The sequence below is a fragment of the Rana temporaria genome, chromosome 10, assembly GCF_905171775.1.
Source record: "Rana temporaria chromosome 10, aRanTem1.1, whole genome shotgun sequence".
NCBI classification, from domain to species: domain Eukaryota; kingdom Metazoa; phylum Chordata; class Amphibia; order Anura; family Ranidae; genus Rana; species Rana temporaria.
Window position 1 is genome coordinate 75,700,248 of NC_053498.1, and position 15,048 is coordinate 75,715,295.

At 45.1% G+C, this 15,048-nt stretch overlaps 1 protein-coding gene across 2 annotated transcripts in view; it reads right to left on the reverse strand.

Moving 5' to 3' along the window:
* The window catches only part of CBL (Cbl proto-oncogene), a 114,194-nt gene extending 101,729 nt beyond the window's left edge, over positions 1-12,465 (reverse strand). For both annotated transcript variants that reach the window (XM_040325521.1, XM_040325520.1), the window contains exon 1: positions 12,148-12,465. In XM_040325521.1, coding sequence (XP_040181455.1) covers positions 12,148-12,288 — 141 coding nt within the window. In that variant the 5' untranslated portion in view covers positions 12,289-12,465. The remainder of the gene's footprint in view (positions 1-12,147) is intronic.
* Between the last annotated feature and the right edge of the window lie 2,583 nt (positions 12,466-15,048).

Below are 15,048 nucleotides of genomic sequence, written 5' to 3' on the forward strand. Positions count from 1 at the left end.
CAAAATGATCTTGTTTGTTCAGATCTCTGGGTTGGATGCTTTACTTACATGTGTCGTCTCTGAGAACAGGGAAAAGTGTAGTGCTATTTCCTCTCCATTTTTATGTAGAATCTTTTTCAATTTATTGTGTTCCATCAGGATGCCCCCCCCCCCCATCTTTTTTATTTATACAGTGAGGAAAATAAGTATTTGAACACCCTGCTATTTTGCAAGTTCTCCCACTTGGAAATCATGGAGGGGTCTGAAATTGTCATCGTAGGTGCATGTCCACTGTGAGAGACATAATCAAAAAAAAACATTCCAGAAATCACAATTTATGATTTTTTTAACTATTTATTTGTATGATACAGCTGCAAATAAGTATTTGAACACCTGTCTATCAGCTAGAATTCTGACCCTCAAAGACCTGTTAGTCTGCCTTTAAAATGTCCACCTCCACTCCATTTATTATCCTAAATTAGATGCACCTGTTTGAGGTCATTAGCTGCATAAAGACACCTGTCCACCCCATACAATCAGTAAGAATCCAACTACTAACATGGCCAAGACCAAAAAGCTGTCCAAAGACACTAGAGACAAAATTGTACACCTCCACAAGGCTGGAAAGGGCTACGGGGAAATTGCCAAGCAGCTTGGTGAAAAAAGGTCCACTGTTGGAGCAATCATTAGAAAATGGAAGAAGCTAAACATGACTGTCAATCTCCCTCGGACTGGGGCTCCATGCAAAATCTCACCTCGTGGGGTCTCAATGATCCTAAGAAAGGTGAGAAATCAGCCCAGGACTACACGGGAGGAGCTGGTCAATGACCTGAAAAGAGCTGGGACCACCGTTTCCAAGGTTACTGTTGGTAACACACTAAGACGTCATGGTTTGAAATCATGCATGGCACGGAAGGTTCCCCTGCTTAAACCAGCACATGTCAAGGCCCGTCTTAAGTTTGCCAATGACCATTTGGATGATCCAGAGGAGTCATGGGAGAAAGTCATGTGGTCAGATGAGATCAAAATACAACTTTTTGGTCATAATTCCACTAACCGTGTTTGGAGGAAGAAGAATGATGAGTACCATCCCAAGAACACCATCCCTACTGTGAAGCATGGAGGTGGTAGCATCATGCTTTTGGGGTGTTTTTCTGCACATGGGACAGGGTGACTGCACTGTATTAAGGAGAGGATGACCGGGGCCATGTATTGCGAGATTTTGGTCAACAACCTCCTTCCCTCAGTTAGAGCTTTGAAGATGGGTCGAGGCTGGGTCTTCCAACATGACAATGACCCGAAGCACACAGCCAGGATAACCAAGGAGTGGCTCTGTAAGAAGCATATCAAGGTTCTGGCGTGGCCTAGCCAGTCTCCAGACCTAAACCCAATAGAGAATCTTTGGAGGGAGCTCAAACTCTGTGTTTCTCAGCGACAGCCCAGAAACCTGACTGATCTAGAGAAGATCTGTGTGGAGGAGTGGGCCAAAATCCCTCCTCCAGTGTGTGCAAACCTGGTGAAAAACTACAAGAAACGTTTGACCTCTGTAATTGCAAACAAAGGCTACTGTACCAAATATTAACATTGATTTTCTCAGGTGTTCAAATACTTATTTGCAGCTGTATCATACAAATAAATAGTTAAAAAAATCATACATTGTGATTTCTGGATTATTATTTTTTTATTATGTCTCTCACAGTGGACATGCACCTACGATAATAATTTCAGACCCCTCCATGATTTCCAAGTGGGAGAACTTGCAAAATAGCAGGGTGTTCAAATACTTATTTTCCTCACTGTATATAGTAGTGGCCAATTTAATTAACCATGGCAAAGACCAGGGGTGCAAATACAGACAGGTCCATATACTGCCAATATCTACAGTACGTGCAATTGATTTCCACTGCTTTATCTATAAACGAATGACAGTAACTTTGCACTGGTTTCTCCTAAAACCGATATAATCCACCCCTAATTATATCAACAACACAGTCAATAGTGTAGGGTGTTTTTTTGCTCCTAAAGAAATCACAACGGTAACAGAAGTGGTGAAATGATGAACAGACACTACACACATATGACATCCATACTGCACAGAATCTTATGGGAACCAGCAACACAAACCACTCCTTATTACAACACAAACAGTCTATATTTCTGTGGTTCCCACAAAACTACATCTTACATAAAATACAAACAGTTCATCATTTTTCTCACCTTAACCAGGATGCTTTCAGATGATGACTTGAAGTAGAACGCCATCCCACGTGTAGCTGCGTCAATTCTTTCATCAACAGGACAGTGAGGATCATCAAGCTCCTGGTGCTTCTTCATAAGGGAAAGCAATGTGTTTTGTATAAGCTTTTGCAATGTCAATGCTTTCATCCATCAACAGGACAGCGAGGATCATCAAGCTCCTGGTGCTCCTTCATAAGGGAAGGGAAGGGAAGATGGTCCGAAGAAGCTTACTGGTGTCAATTCTTCCTTCTCGCTCTCGCAGAGTCTCCTGCTTGCAATCTCCTTTAGATGCTGAAAGGTCCCCCAGAAAGAACAAGGGGGAGCACCTTTTTGGACACATACACTTATTAAATGCCCCCCTAGTGTTAACCCCTTCCCTGTCAGTGACATTTTTATAGCACTGATCGCTATAAAAATGCCAATGGTCCCAAAAATGTGTCAAAAGTGTCCGATGTGTCCGCCATAAGGGCGCAAAAATATTAATAAAAATGCCATAAAACTATCCCCTATTTTGTAGACGCTAAAACTTTTGCGCAAACCAAAGGCTTATTGCGATTTTTTTTTTTACGAAAAATATGTAGAATACGTATTGGTATAAACTGCAGAATTTTTTTTTTATATATATATATATATATATATATATATATATATATATATATATATATATATATATATATATATATATATATATATATATATATATATATATATATATATATATATATATATATATATATATATATATATATATATATATATATATATATATATAATTTTAGGGTATTTATTGTAGCAAAAAGTAAAAAATATATATTTTTTTTTAAATTGTCACTCTATTTTTGTTTATAGCGCAAAAAAAGGACGTCTATTTTGTTTGGTAGCCACGTCGCAGGACCACGCAATTGTCAGTTAAAGCGACAGTGGCGAAATGGAAATAAGTGGCCCGGTCATTGACCAGCAAAATGGTCCGGGGCTGAAGTGGTTAAAGCTTACAAGTTATAATGAAATATATACAGTATATGGACCTCCAAAAATAAAAAAAACCCACACAACTATATGCAGACACCATTCTGATGGGGCAAAACTCAGAACTTCCTGGTAGTGTTGAAGCTTGCCTCATGCATATTCCTATTGGCCAATGATGCAGCACATCATAGCAATGGGCCAATATGGGATGGGAAGCAGGCGAGTGTCAATACTAACAAAGTTTCAGAGTTATCAAATTACAATGGCTTACGATTCCGGTAAAACAAGGGGAGGGAAGGCATAATTGCTTGCAATAGATTTTAATAGGGGTGTGGGAATCTATGCATTTTTACCACCAACAGGTTTTCCAGTTGTCGATTAACTACCGTAATCGACAACTAATCGATTATGAATTTCCATTTTCATAATCGATTGGCCAGTACAAAAAGCTACTGTAAACATTACTTCCACTGTTCCAAAGTAAAAAATGAACCCAATTTGTCTTTTTGTAATATAAAGGGCTCATTTAAGATTTTTAACCCCACCTTTCTTTTTTTTTTTAAAAAGGTTACCAAATCGATTATGTGCTGATCAGCATGCTCGTAGTCCATTCACATTCTCCTGCAACTCTGAAACCAATAGTCCTTACAGAGGTATGGGCACAAAGCTGTAGGGAGAGTGCAGAAGCCAGACATTGCACGATCCAATTGCAGGTTTAATGCTCTGCAGGCTCCTTTAAAAAAAAAAAAAAAACTTTTTTCCCCCTTGCAAAAGTGTGTGCATTTTTATTATTTTTCTTATGAAGGTGAACTTATCCTTAAGGCTGCTTTCGCACTGGGGTGGCGGGCCTGTTAGCGGTAAAGTGGCGCGGCACTTTTTGGCCACTAGCAGCTGAAGAAAGGGTTAAAACCACCCATGTTGCGGCGCTTCAAAATCGCTTTACAGGTGCCTTCCAATGGGCACTCTGGCTTTCACACTGGGGAGGCACGAGAGGCAATTTCAGGCGTTATTTTTAGCACTAAAACACCTGAAAACTTTTTGTGCCAAAGGGGTCTTAAGGAGTTTTTTTTTTTGGGGGTCAACAGATCCTGTTCCCTTAAAGCATGGGATACAGCACAGCGCTTGTGCCGTGTCATTTGGCCCCCTGCATCACCGTCTGATCCTGCCTGTCTATGCCCTTCCCCTGTACGCTGACCATAGTATATCAGGGCTGCTGAGCCCTGTCAGCGTACGTGCCTTTGTCAGCAAACCCCTGCTCTCGGACTTCGGTCTCCTGTGTCCATTCCTTTATCTCCCCCTCCCCTCTCTGTGTCACCTCTCCTCCCCGGCTGGCTGACTTTAGTGGCAGTGATCGGCTCTGCCCACTGGTACCGTCAGCCAGGCAGAGGAGAGGGGAGGCAACGGATCGCAGGAAGATGGTGTGTTCTATCATAAATTTGCTTATCTATACTGATAGAACAATAAGTTCCCCTGTGTCTGTGTTAATACAGAGGGGATGGGAGCTTGTTATACAAGTGGCTTAACCACTTTAAGGGCTAGATCACACATGCAGTGCCCTCTGAAGAGTGATCTGTGCTTGATCACTCTTCAGAGGACATTTGAGAAGTGCTGAGGTGGTATGAGGTGTCATGGCTCCTCATCCACCGATTCAACCCTGAAAATACTGCACTACCACGGTGCATGCTGGTTTGTTTTTGCCACGAACAGCAGCAGCGAGGCAAGTGTAGAGCGTTAAGCGGCTGCATGCCCAGGTGCAGGCAGGTAGTTGGGAAGGAGAAGTGGAGGGCAGTAGGAAAACTGCCCTCTCGCATACATATGAATGAAGCCTAAATGATCAAGAGATTACCTAAACAATATGCCAACCTATTTTACTTCCTCAGAACATTCAGACAAAAATGTGTATCATCAACTCATGATACAGGGAGGGAAAAAAGTATTTGATCCCCGGCTGATTTTGTACATTTGCATACTGACAAAAAAAAATGTTCAGTCTATAAATTTTAAATGGTAGGTTTTAACAGTGAGAGACAAAAAACAAAAACAAAAAAAACAGAAAAACGCATTTAAAAAAAGTTATACATTGATTTGCATTTTAATGAGTGAAATAAGTATTTGAAAACATGACTTGGCACTTGGTGGCAATCACAGAGGTCAGACGTTTCTCGTAGTTGGCCACCAGGTATGCACACATCTCAAGAGGGATTTTGTCCCGCTCCTCTCCAAGTCATTAAGGTTGCAAGGTGGACGCTTGGCAACTCAAACCATCAGCTCCCCATCACATATTTTCTATAGGATGAAGGTCTGAAGACTGACTAGGCCACTCCAGGTCCTTAATGTGCTTCTTTGTTGCCCTGGCTGAAGGAGGTTCTCACCCAAGATTTGACGGTACATGGCCCCGTCCATCGTCCCTTTGATGCAGTGAAGTGGTCATGTCCCCTTAGCAGAAACAAAACGCCACCAAAGCATAATGTTTCCAACTCCATTTTTGTCAGTGGGGATGGTGTGCTTGGGATCATAGGCAGCATTCTTCTTCCTCCTCCAAACATGGCAAGTTGATGCCAAAGAGCTCGATTTTGGTCTTATCGGCCCACATCACTTTCACCCAGTTCTCCTCCGAATCATTTAGGATGTTCATTAGACGATTTCAGACGGGCCTGTACTTTTTTTGAGCAGGGGGACCTTGCAGGCATTGCAGTATTTCAGTCCTTCATGGCGTAGTGTGTTACCAATTATTTTCTTGGCGACTATGGTCCCAGCTGCCTTGATATCATTGACAAGATTCTCCTGTGTAGTTCTGGGCCGATTCCTCAACATTCTCATGATTATTGAAACTCCTTGAGGTGAGATCTTGCATGGAGCCCCAGATCGAGGGATATTGACAGCCATTTTGCGTTTCTTTCATTTTTTAATAAATCGCACCAACTGTTGTCACCCTCTCTCCAAGCTGCTTGGCAATGGTCTTGTAGCCTATTTCAGCCTTGTGTAGATCTACAATCTTGTCCCTGACATCTTTGGACAGCTCTTTGGTCTTGGCCATGGTGCAAAAATTGGAATCCGATTGATTGCTTCTGTGGACAGGTGTCTTATACAGGCAACAAGAGAGTGCTACTAATCTCAGCTCGACATATGTATAGAAGACACCTGGGAGCCAGAAATATTGCTGATTGATAGGGGATCAAATACGTATTTCATTTATTAAAATGCAAATCAATTTATAACTTTTTTGAAATGTGTTTTTCTGGGAATTTTTGTTGCCATTCTGTCTCTCACTGTTAAAATAAACCTACCATTAAAATTATAGTGCAAGAACAGGGAGTAAAACGTGCTAACAAAAAAAATAAATAAAAAAAAATTCAAAACAGTGAACAAGCAGTTAGCAAAAAACAGTCAGATAAACTGTACAATAAGATGAAAAAAAATGTTGCAATGCTAAAAAAATAAAATAAAATAATGAACAAACAGTACCACAATGTGCAAGTCAAATCCAAAAAGCAGATGAACAAATAAAGTTCATAAATTAGTGCATAAAATGTAGATAACAGATGATGTGCATGATCCAACCATCACCAACGTGCACTCAGATCGGTACTGTATATCACCAGCAATCAGCCATCACAGATCCTCCAGGAACAGATGTTGTTCAGTAGTCCCAATATGAATCAATAGACATAGGGCAAACCGTGTGCCAGCTGGTATCACCCTTATTGTAGGTAAAATCAAAGAATTCCGCCATTAAGAAATACCTTTAGAAACAGGAGAGATGGCCTGACTAGAAAAGCCTGCCTGTCTATTCTTCTCCGGAGACGGCACATCCGCTTTTGCGGATCACGGTGGGGTTCTGCCCATTTCCTGGGACGCCATCCAGTCCACACATAACCAACCACTAAACCCCTGGACGTAGCACGATGTCCATGAGAACGAACGGAGAGGCCCCACCAGAATACAGATGAGCCCATTTTACTTATACAAAGAAGAACAGAGCCAATAAAGAACCAAATTAACCTTGGCGAAAATCAGACAAGCCACGTAAAGAGTTTCTCTTCGACTGGTCTTCCTTAAAGCGGAGTTCCACCCATAAAATTTACTTTACAGAAACAAAACATCATGATCCTTCAGCAACAATTAGAATTTTTTTTTTACTCCCCCCTTCACTGTCGCTATGGGGTCTCTTGCATTCTGCCTCTTCAGATCCACAGAGATTTACGTAATTTCCCTCGGCAGCTGTGCTCGCTAGGCCTCCTGGGAGATGCGTGTGATTTTTTCCCCAGGAGTCAGTGGGCAGCGCCGGAGGGCTCTCATCGATGCAATGTGTGCTAAATTTGCATGTGAGAGAACGGTCGGTGCATGCTGCTTTTTCAGCAGCATCGTAAACCCAGAAGTTTATCCTTGTGGGCTTCGCCTTCCCAAGCAGGAGGATTAAGGTTCGTTTTTTTTAAATAATAGTTACAAAAGCTGTGCAATTTGACAGTCTAATGAATGCAAAATTAGCATGCTATGATTGTAACAGAAGGATAAAAAAAAAAAAAAAAAATTGACTTATGTGGTTGAAATTCCACTTAAACAGCAGAATTCTTTGATTCTACCTACAATAAGGGTGATACCTGCTGGCCCGGTGTTTGCCCCATGTCCATTGATTCATATTGGGGCTACTGAACATCTGTTCCTGGAGGATCTGCGATGGCTGATATATCCATCTGAGTGCATTTGACTCCGTAATAGAGTCCTCCAACTTTGGTAAGAGTCCATCTTACATTGGGTGGTGGCGCACGTTGGCGATAGTTGGATCATGCACATCGTTTGTTACCTACCATTTTTTGCACAGATTTATAAACTTTGTTATTTCATTTGCTTTTTGGATTTCACTTGCACATTGTGTTACGGTTTGTTCATTATTTATGGATTTTTTTAGCGTTGTAACATTTTTTGTTCTACTATTAAAATTAGATAATTTCTTTCTTTGTATGTGGGCAAACGTACAAAATTAGCAGGGGGATCATATACTTTTTTTCCCTTTCTGTACATTAACAAGATGGTCATTGGGAAGAATTACCCCCTTACAGATAGCTAAAAAGAGCAATGGTGTCAGTGGGAACTTATCTGAGAGGAAGACATTGCTCAAGGAATTCCTAGAAACCTCTGGAGGATCCATGGTTGAGAAAACCTACTGTAAACAGTCAGCCTATATTGGAGGCATCAACTGAAAGCAGCAGGATCCCGACATTGCACCTCTAATCCACTAATCACGGGTGCAATGCTTTGCAGGCTCATGAGGAAATTAAAAATGCAAATTTTTCCCCCTGCAAAAATGTGTGCATATATAAATTTGTTCCTTAGCCTTTAGGTACAAATACCTCCCAGAGCTTGTTGTAGCTTCAGTCTGCATTGCCTAAAGTACAGCTTTCCCTTATGGGAAACGCCAGGTCACCATAAGGACTGGAAATTGTGCCCTGGCACCTGGGCTTTTGTCAGCCATCCACATCTGCCTCCCACTTGCCGACCATGCTATAGCCAAAAGACTACAGCGTGCTGGGTCAGTTCTAGGATGGCATCTATCGATGTTCTCCTGTGATGGGACACATTTACACTGATAATCAGGGCAGCATATCAGTGCCGCCCCATCAGTCCACAACAGTTAAAAACCACCAAAAGAAATCCCTATTTGTGTTCAAAATAAAAATTACATATGGGTACAGTGCTGCATGACCGCTCAATTGTCTTTTAAAGTGTGACAGCGCTGAAAGCTGAAAATTGGCTTGGGCAGGAAGGGGAGTAAAAATGTCCAGTAGGCAAAAAACTAGCCCCTAACTTTTTTTTAGCTGGCTCCTAGATGCAAATTTCACAAGCTGTGCCTTATGGGGAGATGTACCCAGAGGAGACAGCCATGGCTGTGGATCTCACTACCTTATTCAAGGCAGGCACATTTGCAATTGTGGTTTGTTGCTCATTTTTTTGACAGGACACTCCCAGCGTCAATAACACGATATGAAATGGGTGCTACAAGCCAATGTGGAAGTCAGAAACCTGTGAGGCAAGAAATGCATTTCAGGACTTCCTCAAAACATTCAAAATTAACGGAAGCAGCAGCTGAACTATTCTTCATTGAACTGACTTTCTGGAGCCAATATTAGTCCAGCCCTGCAAAAGTATTTATATTTTCAGCCAAATGTGTTGGGTTTTATATTTACTAAAGAAGCAAAAAATGAGCATAGCAAAAAACAAATCAGTCAACACAACAAGCAAATGTAGTACACAGCAGCAGAAATGACACAGGGGAGTTTATTTACTAAGACGAGAGAGTGCAAAATCTGGTGCAGCTGTGCACAGTAGCCAATCGGCTTCTAACTTCAGCCTGTTCATTTAGACTGGATTCACAGCATGGGGTGTGGTGCGTCCCTGTTCACCGATTCAGAACCCAAATCTTGCCTGAATTCACACCTGAATCTGAACCAAAGACACACAGTACCCGGTGCTTTAGTGGGTTTTAGAAGCGCTTTCGGCTGCTAGAGTGCTTTTTACCAAAAGGTTGGCAAGCGCACCGCCCCGGTGTGAAAAGGCGCACTGCAATGAATGGGAGGTGGTTTGAAGGCCTATTTCTAGCTAAAACGCCTAAAACCGCCTCAATGCGGAGCGCTGCCCCCCCGGAGCTTTTTTGAACTGGTCACTCCGGTCATACGAATTAGATGCAGAGAAAACTGCATCCAATTCACATGTGTGAACTTGGCCTTAAAGCGGAGGTCCGCCTAAAATAAAAAATAAAGCCAGCAGCTATCAGCTGCTGAGTTAATAAATGGACACTTACCTGTCCAGGGTGACCGCGATGTCGGAAGCCGATCAGTAGCTCAGCTCTCAGCTGCCCCCACCGCCATCCTCACTGAGGGAATCAGGAAGTGGAGCATTGCGGCTTCACTTCCTGGTTCCCTACTGAGAATGCGATTAAGCACTAATTTAAAGTGCGAAACGCGTCAGCGGTTTTACTCCCGTGTTGTGTGCTGTGACTTGTAGTGCATTTTTCCTTTTTTAAATAAAGACAACCATCAAGGTTTTTTGGAGTGTGGCTGTCCATATTTTCTTTTTCCATTTGTTGCAAATGCGCAAGTCGTGCTGCGCGTCGTCACTGGTCCCCGCTGTCTTCTGGGACCATTGTATTTCCCAGAAGACAGCGGGGGAGGACAGTGTAGGCGCAACAAGTGGCGTAGGTCTATGCCAGGAAGTGGGAGCAAATACCTGTATTACACAGGTATCTGCTCCCCCTGAAAGGTGCCAAATGTGACAACGCAGGGGGGGGGGATTCCAAAAAGTAGAAGTTCCATTTTCGGGTGGAACTCCACTTTAAGCTTTGAAAAAAAAAAAAACAAAAAAAAAAAAACACAACTGGAAGCGGATTCATTTCTATGCAGAGCTGCACCAGATTTTGTACTCTCTAATTTTAGAACATCAACCCCATTGTGCCCAGCAAAGACTGACTACTGTAGGACACCGACACCTCTGTAACCTCCATTCAGACAGCGCTGTCTTATTGACACCCCAAATCTGTACAGCGCCCCCTGGCAGGACAGCACCTCCTCTGCGTGCCTCCTATCAGTACAGTGCCACTTCTTCCCTCTCCCCAACCCCCAGGTAGAGTGCCACCTGTGTGCCCACATATCAGTACAGCACCCACCCATCACCCATATGGGGCACAGAGGTGGTACTGTATTGATGGGAGATACTGTACAGATATGGGGCACAGAGGTGGTACAGTATCTCCCATCAATACAGTACCACTATGCCCCATATCTGTACAGCACTCATCAGTACAGTGCCATCTGTACTCCAAACCCCCTACAAGTACAGTGCTCCCCACCCCCCCCCCCCGTACAGTACCACCTATGTGCCCCATATCTATGCAATGCTGCCCCCCTACCCACATATCTCTACAGTGCCACCTCTGTACCCCCATATCTGTTGTGTCCCCCATCAATACAGTACCACCACTATGCCCCAGATCTGTACAGCACTCATCAGTACAGTGCCACCTGTACTCCAAACCCCCTACAAGTACAGTGCTCCCCCCCATACAGTACCACCTATGTGCCCCATATCTGTGCAATGCCGCCCCCCACCCCACATTTCTGTACCGTGCCACCTCTGTACAACCATATCTGTAGTGTCCCCCACCAATACAGTGCCACCTCTGTGCCCCATATCTGGACAGTGTGCCACCTATGTGCCCCATATCTGGACAGTGTGCCCCATATCTGGACAGTGTGCCACCTCTGCACCCCCATATCTGGACAGTGCCACCTCTGCACCCCCATATCTGGACAGTGCCACCTCTGCACCCCCATATCTGGACAGTGCCACCTCTGCACCCCCATATCTGGACAGTGCCACCTCTGCACCCCCATATCTGGACAGTGCCACCTCTGTAGCCCAAACCCACTACCAGTACAATGTGAGCTCTATGCCACCCTATCATTACAGTGCTCCCCTAAGTGCAGTGCCACCTATGTGCCCCATATCTGTGCAATGCCGCCACCCCCCCACCCCACATTTCTGTACCGTGCCACCTCTGTACCACCATATCTGTAGTGTCCCCCACCAATACAGTGCCACCTCTGTGCCCCATATCTGGACAGTGTGCCACCTATGTGCCCCATATCTGGACAGTGTGCCCCATATCTGGACAGTGTGACCCATATCTGGACAGTGCCACCTATGTACCCCCATATCTGGACAGTGCCACCTCTGTACCCCAAACCCACTACCAGCACAATGTGAGCTCTATGCCACCCTATCATTACAGTGCTCCCCTAAGTGCAGTGCCACCTCTGTGTCCCCTATCTGCCCAGTGCCCCCTCTGTGCCCCTCGTCTGTACAGTGCCCCTCCTCTAGTATTAGAGAAGATGAGACCAGCTCGGTCCCTGGTGATGGGCAATCTCAGGCCGCCTCTCGTATAGCGGTAAGTGGAGGAGGAGAACCCACCTTGTCCATCAGTTTCCAGCATTTCTCCACCGTCTTCCGGTCCACAGCTCCAGGCTGAGCGGTCGGGTGGTGATGGTGCGGCTGGAAAGCGTCTTTTACCAGGCCGATAAGTCCTCCGCCTTTCCGTAGGTTGGTCGCCATGGTAGCGCAGAGCTCACACGGGCCACTCGGAAGAGGAAGTCACCGTAGGGCGCCACCACCAGCCCCGGACACAGCCCTCCCAGTGAACGCCGGGCAGGGAAGGGAGAAGTCTCCCAAGGCCGAGCACCGCACCGCCGCCGTCACTTCCGCCTTCTCAGCGCCGGGAGCGCGCACAGCCCGCGGACAGGGTGAATAGGAAGAGGAGCCCCGCCCAGGGCGGCGCTGCGGAGAGGAGGCAGGGGAGCGAGCATGCGCAGGAAGAGGGCGATGGATGCCTGAGGAGCGCTGATGACTTCCATGCTGAAGTTTTACATTGCAGACCTAAGGAGGAGAGTGCGGCCATCATCTCTGTGTGTACTGAGGGGATGTAGGGGGATCCTGAGGCCCCGTACACACGACAGAGGAACTCGACGTGCTTGGCACGTCGAGTTTTGGGATGAAGCCGCCGAGGAGCTCGGCGGGCCGCCTTCTCCCATAGAACAACGAGAAAATAGAGAACATGTTCTCTATTTTCTCGTCGAGTTCCTCGGCGGCTCCATCGAGCCAAAACTGTACAGACGACAGAGTTTCTCGGCAGAATCCGGGTTTTGACCGAGTTTCTCGGTGAATTCTGCCGAGAAACTCTGTCGTGTGTACGAGGCCTGACAGGGCTCTCATTCCACAACCTCTGAATCCAGTCTGAAGGGAGGTGAACAGTGCATTTGTGGGAGCTGAAAGTGGCTCAGGAGATTTTTACCTTTATGCATTCTGGTAAAAAACCTTCTGGGTGCAACTCCTTATACTTACCTGAGCCCCATCTTGATCCAGCGATGTGCATGAGAGCAGAAGCTTTCTCTCTCCTCATTAGCTCCTGCTGCTGTCAATCACAGCCAGTGATTGGGTGGGGCCAAGCCACACATTGGGCCAGATTCACAGAGAGATACGACGGTGTATCTCCTCATACGCCGTCGCATCTCAGAGTTAGGCCCGTCGTATCTATGCGACTGATTCATAGAATCAGTTACGCATAGATATGCCTAAGATCCGACACTGTCGGATCTTAACTGCAATTTAAAAATGGCCGCGGGGGGCGTTCTCGCCGGTTTACATTGAGAAATATGTAAATCAGCGCGATACGCCAATTCACGAACGTACGCGGGCCCGACGCAGTCAATGTTAAGTATAGCCGTCGTTCCCGCGTCAATTTTTTTTTATGTCGTTTGCGTACGCCAATTCACAAACCCGCTCGCCGCAAGTTACGCTCACGCCGAAACCACTGACGTCCTAGCGACGTCAGTGGGAGCAATGCACGCCAGTAAAATTTGCGAACGGCGCATGCGCATTTAAATCGGCACAGGGACGCGCCTGAATTAACCACTTCAGATCCGTAGGACGTCCTGGGACGTCCTGGACTTTGAGTGGTGATATGCAGCTGCAGGCATCATTCAGATATCTCTGTCTTCAGCCGGCGATTCTGTGCACCAGAAGAACGATCAAAGCGGCGGTTCCGCCACTCGATCGTTCTAGGCAGCGGGAGGGGACGTCCCCCCCCTCCCGCCGCCATCCGGTGCTTCTCCGGGCTCTCTCGTGCCATCGGAGAGCGAATCGGCCGGCGCGCGTTGCTGAACCATAGAGATGACTAGTGACCAGACGGTCACAGTCATCTCTATGACGGTCGGAGGGCCGGGCGCGACGTTATGACGTCACGCCCGGTACCCGGAAGTAAACAAAGCCGCAATCGCGGCTGTCGGCATGTGATCGGTGAAATGTTTTTCACCTATTTCATGCTTGTAAGCCTGCAGGAGAGATGTGGGGTCTTATTGACCCCACATCTCTCCATAAAGAGGACCTGTCACACTGATTCCTATTACAAGGGATGTGTACATTCCTTGTAATAGGAATAAAAGTGATAAAAAAAAAAAAAAATGTCAAAAAAAGTGTAAAAATAAAAAAATTAAGTAAAAAAATAAAATAAAATAATAAAAAAAAAAATTTAAAACACCCCTGTCCCGGTCGCTCGCGTGCAGAAGCGAACGCGCATGCAAGTCCCGCCCACATATGTAAACACCGTTCAAACCCCACATGTGAGGTATCATTGCGTGCGTTAGAGCGTGTGCAACAATTCTAGCACTAGAGCTACTCTGTAACTCAAAAATAGTAACCTGTAAAAAAATTTAAAGCGTCGCCTATGGAGATTTTTAAGTACCGAAGTTTGGCGCCATTCCATGAGTGTGCGCAATTTTAAAGCGTGACATGTTAGGTATCTATTTACTCGGCGTAACATCGTCTTTCACATTATACAAAAAAATTGGGCTAACTTTACTGTTTTGTTATTTTTTAATTCATGAAACAGTTTTTTTCCCTAAAAAAAGGCGTTTGAAAAATTATTGCGCAAATACCGTGCGAGAAAAAAAGTTGCAATGACCGCCATTTTATTCCCTAGGGTGTCTGCTAAAAAAAAATATATAATGTTTGGGGGTTCTGATTAATTTTCTAGCAAAACAATTGTGATTTTTACACAAAGGAGAACAGTGCCAAAATAGGCCCGGTAACGAAGTGGTTAAATAGTACACTTCCCCTAGCCGCGGAATTTGAATTCCGCTGGGGGAATTACGATCCGCCGCCGCAAGTTTGGAGGTAAGTGTTCTGTGAATTACCCACTTGCCTCTCAAACTTGCGACAGCGGATCTTAAATCACATAGGTCACGCGGATCTAAAGATCCGCTGATCTATGTGAATCTAGCCCATTGTGTCCGAGTGTCCATTCACAGGAGCGAGCCT